At 50.7% G+C, this 15432-nt stretch overlaps 1 protein-coding gene across 1 annotated transcript; it reads right to left on the minus strand.

Moving 5' to 3' along the window:
• Positions 1-628: 628 nt before the first annotated feature.
• On the minus strand, positions 629-15215 carry KLHL12 (kelch like family member 12). Its single transcript, XM_079763578.1, has 12 exons — positions 15081-15215; positions 12516-12749; positions 11677-11830; positions 10149-10366; positions 7420-7569; positions 7074-7188; positions 5668-5774; positions 4722-4917; positions 3669-3827; positions 3248-3346; positions 2357-2543; positions 629-2180 (listed from the first exon to the last, which is right to left on the minus strand). Exons 2-12 carry the CDS (start codon positions 12708-12710, stop codon positions 2054-2056), a joined length of 1707 nt encoding a protein of 568 aa, XP_079619704.1. The 5' UTR covers positions 12711-12749; positions 15081-15215; the 3' UTR covers positions 629-2053.
• Between the last annotated feature and the right edge of the window lie 217 nt (positions 15216-15432).

Consider the following 15432-nt stretch of genomic DNA (forward strand, 5'->3'; position numbering starts at 1 on the left):
GGATAACCAAGTGACTGGCTTCCAGTTAAGAGACCGAGAAAGGCAGGAGGAACCACCAAGTTAGGGGCACCCCTGGCGGGGAGCAAGATTTATGTGACGGGGAGGCATGAGGAGGGAGCACTGCCAAACATCTGGTGCGGTGTCATGTCAGAACTCCTGGGAATTTGGTCTGAAACTCGTTTGAGGAGCTGCCTAGTCTGTCTCCCCGAGACTCCGGCTGAGAGGCACGTTTCGTAGTTGTAGTTTCACCAGCAGGCACAGTCCATCTGCTAGAGAGAGCTTGGCAGGCTCTTCAGCGAACCAATTCGTCTTTGGCTCCCCCTTCCCTTTGCTCTGGCAATATCTGGACTTCTGCATAGCTGTTTCTATCACGTGCCATAAACTGAAGCAAATGGAGGGGCTGGGATGATTAAAACCCTGAAATTCAAGTGGATACTAAATGAGCTTCTCCTTGATTCCCTTTAGGGTTCAAGGACACTCCAAGTGTGAGAGGAGTCAAGGAATATGGCAAATTCAGAAACATTTTCCTGGTGAGACTCTCATACCTGTGTCTACAGAGAAACAGTGGAGCTAGCTGGCAAACACAAGGTCAACAGGCTGAAGACTCGGGACCCACAGCTAATCTCTACGTCTGCTCCCCCAAATGTAGGAGGGCAGTGCTGGTTTGCCACAAATTTTCTTAAGGCATTTGAGACAGATTATTTTTAATATTTTCTTAAAAATATACAAAGGAAATGAACTCTTTAGGTCAATTCAATTCAGGGAGAGGAGAAAATGGAATTTCAATGTAAAGGGAGTGTTTTCTTGTTTAGGTCATCACATTCCCACACTCCCAATACCCATAAAGCAAGAATTTCACTCGGTAACACAGGAGAGCCTAGAATGGTGGCTCAGAAATGGTGAGAGCAGGTACTGGATAACACGGGACTTTGGTTGTCCTTGGATTCCTCTGTCCTGGGATGAACACAATCCACTCTAAGGACAGGTTGGGAACCCGACAGTAGGACAAGGACGAAATGTACCAAACAGCAGTAAAAACCACCCCTTAGCAGAAGTGTGCGCATAAAAGGACGGGCAATACCAAGTAGCTGAACTTCCAGGCTGCTGCACCCCCACCCCTTCCCCCAATAAATAGTATGGAAATGTTACAGCATAGTAGTATCTGATTCAATAAAGACCTCTCACCCCAAGGCGAACCTTGCTGCGGGGTATGAGCCCTGGCAGGAGTGAGAGGAATACGAACTCACAGGTACCTTTGTCCCCCACTGACTCCACTCCGCCCACCTGACACTTGTTCACCGTGCTTGTCTCGCACAGGGCCAGGGCCAGGGCCAGGGCCAGGCAGGCCATTCTGCAGTCCAGAAAGACCGGGGACATCAGAAGACCCTTCCAACATCCACCCTGCCTTCCAGTCTCACGTCGTGGAGGTCCAGGCTCACTCACGCCAGCGAGTTCAGGTCACCGCACTCTCAGCCCAGTTGGGATGGAGCAGCTCTGCTCCCAGGAGTGTGACAGGCGTCTTCCAAGCCCACAGCTGTGACAGGCGCTTCCCCTGGTTCCCTCCAGCAGAGCTATGCTGCAGCTCCCTGCCGACCAGGAAGCACACTGAGTCCTGAAAAGCAGGACTTGCACTTCATCAGGCTGGCTCAAGCTGGAATCCTTCCAATCCAGACGTCGGCTGGACACTGCCCACCTCTAGTAGGTCACCCTCACTTTCGTTCTCTGCAACACACGGGCGCAACTTATGCATGTCCTCCTAAGCACATGGTGAGTCAGACATGGCCAGAAAGTGCTGCCCAGACCAGGAGAGGCGGCCTGGCCTCGCACATCCCCTCAGTGCATTCTTTTCCCGTGAGTGCCGTTCACCACTCTACTCAGGGACAAGTCCCAGCGCGAGGGGGAGTGTGTGCAAATAAAGACCATCATCACCGCCCTGGTGCTTGTAATCGCCCTGAGCACACAGCGAGAAGCAGACATTCTGGACACGATCCTTGATTCTCCTGCTATCTGGCCCCTGGACTGGTCACTAGCTCTGGATGGAGCTGCAACAAGGTCACTTCTCTCGGAGAACACACACGCCAGCATCACAGCGCTGGGTTCCCATGGAGGTCACCACTTCCCAGCTGTCGATGATAGGGTCGTAGCACTCGATGCTGCTCAGCAGGGAGTTCCCATCATATCTGAGTGGGGAAGAAGCAAGAAAGGGAAATGAGCTTTCTGTTCCTCTCCACCCACATCCCACACTGAGGTCGCCATGGAGACATCTCCCCTGACCCTCACCGTCTCCACCCCACAGTGTGGATGGGATCATGTTGCCCTGATGCATGATGGCCCCAGCCTGGTTTTAACTCCTCACCCTGCAATTGCATAAAGTCGGCCCCGAAGCACCGTGGCCCCCACATAGCATCGGGGGGTGGTCATGCAAGTGACAGCCGTCCAGGAATCGGTACGGATGTTGTATGCTTCAACGGAAGAAAGGTGGGCTGTGCCATCAAATCCCCCCACCACATAGATATGGTCATTCAGCAGGGCTACTCCTGCACCTGGAAAAAGGTAGAGCAGGTCACGACTCCTGAACTGAGGCCAGATCCCAGAAAGACATGGTCGCTGGTGGCCAGCTGAATGCTCAGGTAGCTCAGGGATGTGCACAGAGCCAGACAGGCCTGAAATCAGCCGGCACAGGTTATCCCATCCCATCTGTAAACCACTGGTGGGAGTTGAAATGAGAAAAACACAAAATGGCTCTCACCTTCACTTTCATTAATTCAGAGCCCAACCCTCTCCGTTAACGGAAAAGAAGGAAATGGAAAAAGGAGGCAATGAAGGAGGAAGGACGGAAAGGAGCTGTGATGGTTCTGGGCAGTTTTTACAGAGAAAGTGAATCAGAACAGCACAGCGTTCTCCTGCCTCAGAGCCCAGCTCCTCTTCAGGAAGTTCTGTCAGCACTCGCCCACGTAACATGCTAAACACACACGACTGTACCAGACGTGACAATGCTGGGATTTAAAAAATGAATAAAATAAGAAGGCTTCTGTCCTCAAATGTATACTCCGTTTGAAAAGCTGTCTTCATTCTCAGGACACGGAGATCAGAGGCGAGGAGGAGGGTGAACTCTGACTCCTGCTTCACTGAAGTCGGAGCAAAGAGGAACTACAACCCCGACCGACGGGCTGTCCTGTGACTGTGCCCCCACCGTGCAAGCAGAGACCCGACTGCAGACTGCCCCCCTCAGACCCGACGGTCTTACCCGAGCGCTTGGTGGCCATCGGTGTAACGTTAGTCCAGTGTCCTGTATGGGGGTCATATTTCTCAACGGAATTTAAGATATTCAAGCCGTCGTATCCTCCTGAAAGACAAAGTAGAGGCCATTCCAGAGAGAACGACAAATCCTGACCCCCACTCCCAGCCTGCCTTTCTCTGTGTTCCAACTTGATCTTTAATCTCAGTTCTCCTTCAAGGGTTCTAACAGTCCAAAGAGAAATCTAACAGAATCCCATGTTCTGCTTCCATGAAAAAGACAATCCCAGTTAATGGAACTGTATTGGGATAGACCAGGGTTTTAGTTGAAGGCCATCTATGAACTTGATTCTGGTAAAACGAGAACCCTCTGCCCCCAAAGGCTGCCACCCATTATGCCCTCCCCCATCCCTGCCTCCCCGGGTCAACACCTAGACAGTAGATCACTCCGCCGGCCACCACCAGCCCCGCGCCTTCCCGGGCTGTCTGCATATCTCCCAGCATGCTCCACTGGTCAATGTTGGGGTCATAGCGCTCCATACTGGTGTGACGCCTGCTCCCATCAAAGCCTCCAGAGACGTAGATCATATCTGCTCAGAATGAACCAACCACAGACTCTTAGAGAAGTAGAGATTTCTTTTTTTATGTTGTGAATTTAAACATTTTAATCATAAATCACTCTAATTATATCAACAGCCTCATTATTCACTAAGAAATTTATTTTCTTTTTTTAAAAAAAATTCAGCCAAAACCGGTTTGGCTTAGTGGATAGAGCGTCGGCCTGCGGACTGAAGGGTCCCGGGTTCGATTCCGGTCAAGGGCATGTGCGTTGGTTGCGGGCACATCCCCAGTGGGGGGTGCGCAGGAGGCAGCTGATCAAAGTTTCTCTCTCGTTGATGTTCCTAGCTCTCTATCCCTCTCCCTTCCTCTCTGTGAAAAATCAATAAAATATATTTAAAAAAATTTTTCAGTTCTTTATTGTTTCAAATATTACATAGGTCTCCTTTTTCCCCCATTGAACTCTCCCCGGCCACCCTCACCCCCATCACCTGCCCTCCCCCCAAGGAGAGATTTCTAATCATTCTTTTCTCTACCAATTCCTCACAAGTCCTTCACATGTTTGGGAGCAAAACCAACGTGTTTCTTATGGGATAAGTCAATGAAGTCGTATCGATAAGGAAGCGAGCACAGGCCACACATGCAGACAGTGGATGAGGTCCTCAAAGCACTCCCAGACCAGCCGCGGGTCCCAGAAATCCAGGCCAACGTCCCCCTCAGTATGCTGCAACCCTACCCAGCATGTTGTCAGCACTGAAGCGCCCATGAACACTGAACAGCTTTGTAACTGCTATTGCCCAAGCAAACAGGAGCATCTGACCTCACCGGGACCCTCCACAGGCCATGCTCCTGCCAGACAGCAGGGAGGTCTGAGCCCCGATCCAGCCCCAACAGCATGGCCACGCCACCCTGCACACCCAGCTTACCTCCTAGGGTGGTGGCGCCGGCCAGGCCTCGTCGGACATTCATTGGGGCCACGGAATACCAGACCCCATCCTCATCTGCTGTGTAGTCCAGACATTCCACTGAACTGAGGCGGGAACGGCCATCGTAGCCACCGATGACATAGATCCGGTCATGTAAAGACACGGAGGCCACGTAACGTCTCTTCCGTGTGATGCTCTGTGGTTCAGGAGAGAAGGGGACAGAGCACTTCAGTCACGCAGCCTCGGACTCCTCCCGGCTCTCTGTCCTGTTTCCGCCTCTTCACTCGCCAGCAGGAGCCTTCGGGAGCAGCGCTCCTCAGTGGCCTCCAGCTGTCTGCCCCCTGAGCAGACACTCTTTCGCTTGTTGTGATGCTCTAGCATCGAGCATTCTACACCCCTGTCTCACTCCAAGGCTTCCCATTATCCAGGGTCTCATTCCTTTCTACTCCACAGGGCTCTGTGCTACAGACGAAGATCCTCCCACAGATGGAAGTTTTCCCGAACTGCTAATCAAAGGGCCAGATTCAACGACCCTAAAGTCATGAGGACTGATTGAAAGATTTCCAGGTTTCCTCAGAATTAATATTTTCACCACTCAAACAGAGACAGACTCAGTGAGAAAGATACAAACTTGAGTTCAATTTAACACAACACCAAGCTCAGGGTGACAGAGCAAGACCAGTGGAGCATGCTGGGAGTTACAGACAGCTCCGGAAGGCGCTGAAGCAGGGTGGCAGCTGACACTGGCCACTGGCATTCTGAGGTCTAACCTAATGGAAACAGTTGATAACTATTTACTGAATACCTACTGTGCGCATGACACTGTTGTAAGGAGCGTTAGCAGTTACTAGGTTGTCCCATGCTTAGAGCTGGGTTATTTATGACCCAGAGCCAGGGACGGAGGACAAGTGAGCTCTTTCCCCACGACGGGGTCCACCTTACGTACTGGCAGAAAGCTCCACTCCTGAGTCTTGGGGTCATACTTCTCCACCACGTCGATGGGAGACTGCTGGCTGCCAAAGCCCCCAACCACCAGCAGCACTTCATTGGCTCCTGAGGAGAGAGGAGGAAAAGGCAGGTCTCCCCACCGTCCTGGGCTGGGTAAACACTCACAGGGACGTGTAAGCAGAAACAGTTTTACAACGAAGGTCGTTTTACGTGGCCCAGAGAAGCCACCTGAAATAGAACAGTCACTGTAAGGTTGCCTAATAGGGAATTATTTCTTCTAGAGGCTCTAGCTTGAGAACTCAAGTATCTTACATTGAAATTCCTGGACATTAAGACTACAGAAGGCAAATTTGAGTCCCCACCTTTCCAACCCACCCAGACGCCTCTGGCCGACACATCAACTGGGGTTCCCCGTGGAGGTAGGAGCCAAGAGGAGCTCCTTCCCTTCCCAGCCTGCACCTCAAACGGAAGTGTTCTTGGTGGTGAAAGACCCCTCTCCTAACCTCACCTCAAAGAAGTTGAGAGTTTTGAAATAGGAACCAAGTGATATACTTAAAGGTCTCTTTCCCATGCCCTGCCCGGTGTGGCTCAGTTGGTTGAGTGTCATCCAGTGCACTGAGAGGTCACCGGTTCGATTCCCAGTCAGGGCACATGTCTGGGTTATGGGCTTGATCCCCAGTGGGGGCCGTGCAGGAGGCAGCCGATGGATGTTTCTCTCTCATCGATGTTTCTATTTCTCTATCCCTCTCTCTAAAATCATTAAAAACGTATTTTAAAAAACACCTCTTTTCTATGAACTTTTATTTTTCCAGTTTAGCCAACGATGTCATCAAAACTGCCAAGTAACCATAAGACTAGGCTTTTAAAGGGAGTCTTTCTCTACAATTTTCCCAAAGAAGGTATTTGATAACCTTTACCGCCTTTCTTTTGAAAGACAAAGTCTTTTGAGGAAATGCCCTGTGTAGCTGCACCCACCCAGCCTGGCTCGAGTGAGGGCTCCACCCCACTGCAGGCCCCTGCCCATCCTGGGCTGTCCCCACCACCTGTTCCTCCTTCCTTCCTCACCCAGAAGGGAAAACACATGGGGGGAAGAGGACAGGTGGATGGGGACATACCAAGTCCTACATGACATTCTAAATAATTCCCAATTTACAGGCTCCAAACATACTGAAACTAAACTTGACAGTTTATAAATTGTGACACTTTGTCTCATGGAATCCTCCAAAGAGTTGTGCAAAACAGACATGGAAGAAAGCTTGGTGGTGAAGTGATCTTTCTGAGAGGACCTGACGAAGAAAAGACTAAAAACAGGCCTGAGACAAGGTCCTTGTAGTTTTCACAGAATGTTCCTTTAGCTCCATCATCCACCAGGCAAGGGGCAGTTTTCTGCAGACGCCAGCTCACCCAGACGAGCCCGTGTCCTGGGTCCCTGCATCTGACTCCGCAGCTCGGGCCTCAGGTGGAACTTCTTTGCCTCATCGACGAGGTCCCTGCACTGGAGACTGCAGCGGATGAAAGGCTGGAACACAGAGCAGAGGGAGCCGTGGCCCCACTAGTGTTACAGGATAAACGGCACGTTTACGGTTACATTGTCATTAGCTTCTGATCTAGAAACCAGTTTCCAAAATGTGGTCCCAGGAGGCTCTGGTAGTAACTACGCTGTGGCGTCCGGAAATGACGAAGGACCCTGAGGCCACAACACTACGCTGAGGACAGTCAGGCGCGGGGTCCGGTGTCTTCCAGGACTTACCTCCGCATCGATGACGTCGGTGATGTACCTGGGGGTCAGCAGGGGCATCCGGACGTACTGCAGCAGGTCAGGCAGGGATTCTTCTCGCTCCTTCTTGGCGTGCTTCACCCAGTTGATGACGGCCTCAAAGACTGGCTCTTCAGAATCTACCTATCAGTGCACAATTACAGACCTGTGTTCTGCCAATCGCCTCCCAAGCTCAGAAAGTAGCCATGCCTACCTTCCCCTTCCTGTTCCCCACCCCCCCCTCCCACCATTATTTAACATCTCCCAGGAAAGCTAGGCTCTTAGGAAAACATCTTTTCACACACAACTGCCTAAGACCAGGAAGAAGATAATGGTCAAAGTGGGTAAATATCTGACACAGAGAGTGCCCAATAAGCCCTCAGCCACAGGCTGGTGTTTGCTTCAGAATGTCCTCCACTCCCGAACCTTCTCTGGTCACTTCTGAAGCTCTCAGGGGCGTGGGGGAGGACCTGCTGCCGATTCAAAGCTGGCTCTAAGGGAACGTTCACACCCTTGTGCCGTCAAATACCTCCGGCTTCTCCACATCACTATGGGCCCAGCACCTGGGCACCTGCTGTAAGAGGCATGGAGCTATTGAGACAATATACAGGGTGCCCCAAAATGCAGTTCATTTCAAAATGGAGCTAACAGCTGTTAGAGTGTGGATACATTTCTTGGGGACACGCTGCACATAGGCATCACGGGGAACCTGAGTCTAGGCTACCTATGACAGATGGAGAACCACAAGTTAAGAACCACAAACAACCGGTACTATTCCCCTGGAAAAGCACCAGGTGTGACAGCACCCAGAACCTTCCAAAGATGACACCAGAGTGGGGTTCTGTGTCCTCCCACCAGCCCGACGGTGCCTGTCCTGACAAGACGCCTTCCAGCGTGTGACAGGACCTATGTAGGTAACCACCCTGTGAACTTTTCCTAAGAACTGAAAACACAGAAAATGTCCCAGAATGTCCACTCATCCGAGGGCTTTCCCGAACACCTAGGGAGTGCCGGGCACTGTGCCAGAGGCGGTTACTCAGTGGTGAACAGGCCAGACACGAACCAGCTCTTCAGTGGGGCGATCATGGTAAAATCAGAAAGTGAGGACTCCGTTCTGTCCTTACACACTGCACTGGGAAAGCACAGGGGCACGAGACAGAAATGCACGCGATTTCCCCGTTCCCACTGATGGGCCAGGGAAGGCCTCCCTGCAGAAGCAAGAGATTTAAATCTGATGGGCGAGCGGCAGTTCGCCAGGGAGAGAGGCCTCTGGGCAGACAGAGCACAAGCAGAAACCTGGAGCCGCACTGTCCGACCCGGAGCCAGCCTGTGTGGCAACTGCATTGACATTAATCAAAATTAAGTGAAACTGGAAACTCGGCTGCTCGGCCACACTCGCCACCCTTTGGTGCCCCAGTGGCTGCTGAGCTGGACAGCGCGGGCACAGGTCCTTTCCATCTGCTCAGGATGTCTAGCCCGCGGCACTGGCCCCGTGCGAAGCAGCAATGACCACTTAGGGACTGAGGAGGCAGGTGCAGTGGAATGAACGGGTGGGGAGGGCTGTAGATCAGCCGCAGAAGTAGACGAGGCCGGTCATAGCCTCAGAGACTGACTTCACTCTAAGAGCGACTGGGAGCCATGAAAAGCCTTTAAGCCGGCCTGTGACCTAATCACACTGAGGTCTGTAAGGATCACCAACGACCTTGGGTAGAACAGAGCAGAAGGGCCGAGAGCTGGGAGCCCTTGAAATTGAGGAGCCACTAATATCTAGGAATCCATTAATTTAAAATTAATTTTTTACTATATCCAAGGAGAGCAAGAGGGGACGTGGGGAGGAAGAACTCTGAGCTTCCTATAGAGCTGGATTTCTCCTAACTGCGGGGACAAAGCCAACAGGTGGACTCATCCCCCCACGTGGCTCTGCGAGGTATTTCCCAGACGCTCCTGACTGGATCACAGAACTGGACCACTGGAGAGGAAGGCCTTAGGCCTGCTGACACGAACAGCTCTGTGCTAGACTTCTCACGATCCCGAGGCCTACGTGCAATGAAAACTGTGTGGAAGTGTGCTGAAGTTCCCTTGCCAGGCTCAGCACTGAATGCTGCCTTACACCCATGTCCCAGGCCCCTCCCTCACTTCCTCGTCCCCCACGCGGCACTCAGAACCTGGCTCCTGCTCACGGTCTCCAACCTCTGTCCCTTCCTTTCTGATCTGATTTAAACCAGGTTCACACTTCGTTCTCCGATGCAATGTCCTCACTCTGAGTAGGCTCGTTATTCTCATTACACTCTATGACAATCGGTTTTGATGTTGTTGTTTCTACCACTGGACTGTGAATTCTCTGAAAACAAGAGCTGCCCCTTACTTCTGGGTCCATAGAACCTGGCGCCTTGATTGCTATGTCACAGATATTCGCGATAGATGTTCGTAAGATGAGTGAAGGGGTAACAGAGAAATCCACTTTCCTTCCAATTTCTGCGTCATCCACTCTGTACAGCAATGATTCTTCAACACTGGGATCACACATTTCATTCAGGAAGGTGGTGAACTCCCTCCATAAATATGCCAATAACTTGGCATGTAATCTCAGGGGCATTTAATGAAACCTGTGGAGCCAATGTGGACGTGGAGTAAGAAGCCCTGCCACAGAAACATGGAAGTCCACCTTGCTTTTTGTAACGGCCCGATCTTAAAGAAGCCACCGTAAGAACCCAAATCTGTACCTGAATTTCATCACACTTGATTAGCTTTTCCACCTCTCCTTGACTCAGGAGGATGAATTCTTCGTGCTGTACCACTTCAGGAAAGTGCTTCTGGCTAAAAACCTCAGCGGCTTGCATCAGGTCAACACAACTGTGAGTTTCAGCAAAATCCCTGATACCCAGGCAATTAGAAGGGTCCAACTGACTTTCTAAGAACTCACAGCAGGCTTGCTTCACACCTAGGACAAACACAGACATTGAATACTTCAGGACACGTGGCCAGCTGTGCTCTGGTCTCTGTTCTCCATCGCAACATCTCTACACAGAGTTAGAGAACCCTGGCTCAGCACTAAGGACCAGATTAGAAATTTCATGCTTAAGGAATGCAAACCTATTTATGCACTAGGTCAGTGGTCGGCAAACTCATTAGTCAACAGAGCTAAATAGCAACAGAACAACGATTGAAATTTCTTTGGAGAGCCAAATTTTTTAAACTTAAACTTCTTCTAACGCCACTTCTTCAAAGTAGACTTGCCCAGGCCGTGGTATTTTGTGGAAGAGCCACACTCAAGGGGCCAAAGAGCTGCATGTGGCTCGAGAGCCGCAGTTTGCCGACCACGGCACTAGGTGACATCCAACAAGGCCTTTATGATGGTCTCTGCTTTAGCTTTAAAACAAGTAGAGCAAGACAAACTGCTTCTGGGGACACTGGCACAATTAAGCAAAACTGCCCATAAAACTCTTGAAAATCAAGCTATAAAACCAATTCTAATTCAGCATAATGTGCCTAATTTCTACTCTATGTGAAAATTTACCTCGTAAGTTACATAAATGTGAAACCACTATGCTGTACACCCAAAACTAACATAATACTGAATGTCAACTGTAATTGAAAAGTTAAAAGTTTTTTTTTTTAAATTTGCTAAAAGACTCCAGTGAAGAAAAAATAGGAAACTAATATCTAGCTCATGCTTCTCTAACGGAGAAGTTCAGAGCATAAACCTAGCTGTGCAGTAATGCAAAGCCCTCCCATTGTCTCAACCATTAAAACGGAAAACAACAGAAACAGCACTGGAGGTGAAGAAGCGGACGGGGCCCTGGCAGGGTCAAGGGTCACCACCGCTAACTCCGTGAAAACTTGACACTTCGTTTTTGTGTGTCAATTAAAGTCTCCAATTCACACTTTGCACGGTGAGTAAAGGTACAAAGGGCTCCCATGAGCAGTCCCCCTTGCCTCCCTACCCCCCGGCCATCGCAACCCTCTATGTGGGCGACAACAGTATCGGTTTCTTGTGTCCTTGCAGGGCTATTGTGTCCTTGCAGGGCATGCAAGGAAGCGCATCTGTCCTCTGCTCCTTCGTTTTCCTGAAAACAGAACAGGGGTAAACGATCTCTCCTAAAGAGCCCGACACTCACGCTGGGAGAGGCCCTTTCTACAGTGCCTGAAACCCGATCTCTGGGCCATGGGCAGTAACTGTGAGCGCCTACGTTGGTCTCCACTTTAAACATTCCGGGGCCATCTTGGCGTGCACAACAGGAACACCTGTACCTTTCAGCTGGAGCAGACACGCTGCAGGGAGCAGCTCCTGCACGTTCTCCACCGTCACGTGCACCGTTTCCGTGTACACAAAGTCCAACAGGATCTCCATGGTGGAGGCAGTTAAACCTTGGATATCGACGTACGGCTTCCCTTTCTCTGAAAGCTGGAAATGCAAAGGGCGTGAAATACCCGTGGTTATCATTCTCCATGATAAAGGCAGCAACTCATATCCATCAGCCTGAGGGATGTTAATAATATGAACTGAATACACATCTTTTTAAAATCATAGTCTATTTTGTTTGGTTTGTATAAAGCACGTATTTGTAGCTGTCCCAAAGGGGAAGGAACTGAAAGTAACCCAAGAGCACACAGTGAGATGACACCTTCCTGGAATATCAATTTTACCGAGTTGTTTGATACTCTGCAAGATACGGGGTTAACTTGATTTTGGGATCACCGAATCACTGATGGTACATTTTGCCTAGAATACATCCTTGGGAGTTATGAGTAATAATTATTCTTAAAAATAAAGACGAGCCCTAACCGGTTTGGCTCAGTGGATAAAGCATCGGCCTGCGGACTGAAGGGTCCCAGGTTCGATTCTGGTCAAGGGCATATACCTTGGTTGTGGGAATATCCCTGGTGGGGGGTGTGCAGGAGGCAGCTGATCGATGTTTCTCTCTCATCGGTGTTTCTAACTCTCTATCCCTCTCCCTTCCTCTCTGTAAAAAAATCAATAAAATATATTTAAAAAAAAATAAAAGACGAAAATTCTTTAGAATCAAGCTATAAAACCAATGAATTCCTGCCAAACTTCTACTTTTATACTAAAAGGGCAGGTATCTTACCTCACTAGTGAACATGGCACAGAAGTAATCGCTACAGGCAGCCAGCACGATCCGATGGGCCGGGAAGTCTTTCTGCTCCACCCTCAGAGTCACGTCACACAGGGTGTTGCTCTTCCTGAGGGAGTTCATTGAGTTGAGGATGGACTTAGCATGTGTGTTTGTCATGATATCTTTGGGGGCCATAATGCCTCCCATCAAGCAAAGTGGAGAAACAATGAAAGGGGTCCTTGGATTCTGGAAATACAAGAGGAAAACGCAATGAGCATATGTGAAGGACTGGGGAAACGGAACATCGGAACATTTTTCACGTAGCTTTCCAAATTAAGGCGGCGTCCTCAGAACCAAACATGGAGTCGAGAGCACGCCTCTTCCTGGCATCACCCCCACAGTCCAGCCGCTAATCATCCCAAGTAAGAATGCTCTCCCCTCCTCTGAATTCCCATAGTACAGAGTGCCCCCGCCACTTGGCACTCATCATCAACACTCAGCTCTGAACAGAAACTATCCAGGTCCCGCAGAGCTTCATAAGGCTGTTGTCTGAGATGATGGAAAAATAAAATTGCTTAAAGGCCTCTATCACTATTATTGAATATCCATAAGCAGATTAAATGGCTAAGTATTTAGAGGATGGGGATCCATTGTGTATATATACATATATATATTTTAAAAATATTTTTATTGAGTTCAGACAGCAATGGAGAGGGAGAGAAAGAGAGAAACATCAATTATGAGAGAGAATCATTGATCGGCTGTCTCCCTGTACGCCCCCTACTGGGGTTCAAGCCTGCAACCCAGGCATGTACCCTGACGGGGAATCGAACCCAGGACCTTTCAGTCCCCAGGCCGACGCTCTATCCACTGAACCACACCGGCTAGGGCCATGTGTATATATTTTTCTATCACAGCAGGTGTACAATAAATATGTAGTAAATGAATGCAAAAAAAAAAAAAAAAAAGAATTGGGTCTTCAACTTAGAGCAGTAAAAGCCAGAGCCAGCAAAAACAAACTTTTTTCCCCAAAGAAGAATGCAGAGAATTATGTAGGAAGATTTCCAAATATACCTGGACCCACTGAGGACCCAGTATCTACACTGGACCATGGAAACCATGCACGCTTGTCTATGGACTTTCACCTGGCTAAGCTACTACAAATCTTTCACGGAAGGGTCTCCCTTCTCTCCATCATTAGATGTCCATCAACACCAGCAAGTCAGTATCTGTAGAAATTCTTCTACACGGAAACAAAGAGCCTTACTAGGACAGAAACTTATCATCAAAACTCACTTCTCATTTCTGCCACAGTCACTTGCACGCAGCAGTTAAATGAATTCAGCAACAGATTCCCCATTTAAAAGGAGCCAACCTAAGGAGTACTTTCTCGGTTACGGACAGGCTTTAGCCACACTACATTGTTCTTTAAGGACAACTTGCGGGGAATGAAATGGGGTGGTTACTAAGAGACTCTCTCTTATTTGGATTCCAACACTTCCATAGATGATTCAAGAAAAACGAAACAAACCAAACCAAAACAAACCACAAGCCCCACAGCTCACAACCGTAATTTCTTCTTCTTCTTTTTTTAATTTCTTTATTGATTAAGGTGTCACATATTTGTCCTCATCCCCCCATTCCCATCCCACACCCCTCCCCACGGATGCCCCAACCCCCTGTTGAACTTAACCATTGGTAGGCTCATAAGCATGCACACAAGTCCTTTGGTTGATCTCTCCCCCCTACCCCCACCCTCTCCTACCCTCCCTCTGAGGCCCGATAGTCCGGTCGATGCCTCCTTGTTTCTGGTTCTGTTCTTGTTCATCAGTCTATGTTGTTCATCATTTCCCCTAGATGAGTGAGATCATGTGTTACTAGAAATATAAGAACCGAATGTGAGACGAGCAATAATAGTTATGCTGACAGGCAAATGAATCAGTCTGTAGTGAGTTTCTTTCTGGACCAACAGTTCTTTTGAGACCCAATATCAATGTCCACCAGTTCCTTATGTGTACATGTCGGCACTGACCCCTCAGCTCTGGATGGTGCACAACCGTAATTTCTGAAGAGCCAACAGGACATCCTGAATTCCCACCACGGCCGTCCACAGCTAGCCTGTCGCCGTGCAGTTCCTCTCACACCCCCTCCCAGAGCCCGGCAAGACCCAGGTGACAGCGGAGGAGTGAGTCATCCCGGCGGACGATGTTTTTCAGCTTCGGGTGCAACGCTGGAGGTCTAGGAAGGCCTGAACAAAGCCCGTTTGCAGGGGATCGGCCTCGGCGAGCGAAGCCAGCATCCCCCCTCCCCCCCGCAAGAACTTCCGAGACACCGGAATAGGGTTCCCCCGCCGGAGGTTCGGGAGGGGCGTCAGATTCCGGAACCGCCACGGTCCAGGTGGGAGAAGAGCGGGGAAGCCCCCGACAACTGGCGCCGCAGGTGGAGGCCCCCTACGAGGGGCTGAGAGCCCCCGCCACCCCGTCCCCGCGGAGAGACGACGCGGGGGCAAGGCCCGCCCGGGCGGAGGGAGGGAGGGAGGGACGGAGAAGACCGAGCGCCCCCTGCCCATCGGCTCACCTGCGCCCGCCGGTGGGGTCGAGAGGGGGGCGCGCGGCCAGCAGGCGGCTCAGGAGAAACCCATGCGCCGCCGCCGCCGCCGCCACCCCGACCCGGAGGCTCCGGAGCCGTCACTGCGCTCGTCTCGCTCAGTCGGCCCCGCGGCCGCGCGACGTGATGACGTTTCAGCGCAAAGACCGCCCCTCCCAGGATCACGTGATCGCAAGGGCCAGCGGGCCGCGCGACGTGATGACGCTGCGGTGTGCGAGCCGGCCCGGGCTGCATCACGTGACCCCCCAGGACCCGGCGCCCGGGGGCTGCGGACCCGTTGCGGGCGGAGCGGGAAGGGGTGGGCGGGGAGGTCGGGCAGCAA

The sequence above is a fragment of the Cnephaeus nilssonii genome (genome assembly GCF_951640355.1).
Source record: "Cnephaeus nilssonii genome assembly, chromosome: 23".
Taxonomy (NCBI): Eukaryota; Metazoa; Chordata; class Mammalia; order Chiroptera; family Vespertilionidae; genus Cnephaeus; species Cnephaeus nilssonii.

What these genes read in the sequence shown, in the direction of transcription:
- KLHL12 (XM_079763578.1), bottom strand. Translation starts at nt 12,710, where the DNA reads ATGGGAGGCATTATGGCCCCCAAAGATATCATGACAAACACACATGCT. An exon ending in CGGCGCCACCACCCTAGGAG is followed by an intron (nt 3,828 to 4,721) that starts GTAAGCTGGGTG and finishes CATTCTGAGCAG; the next exon opens with ATATGATCTACGTCTCTGGA. An exon ending in CGACTTTATGCAATTGCAGG is followed by an intron (nt 2,181 to 2,356) that starts GTGAGGAGTTAA and finishes TTCCCCACTCAG; the next exon opens with ATATGATGGGAACTCCCTGC.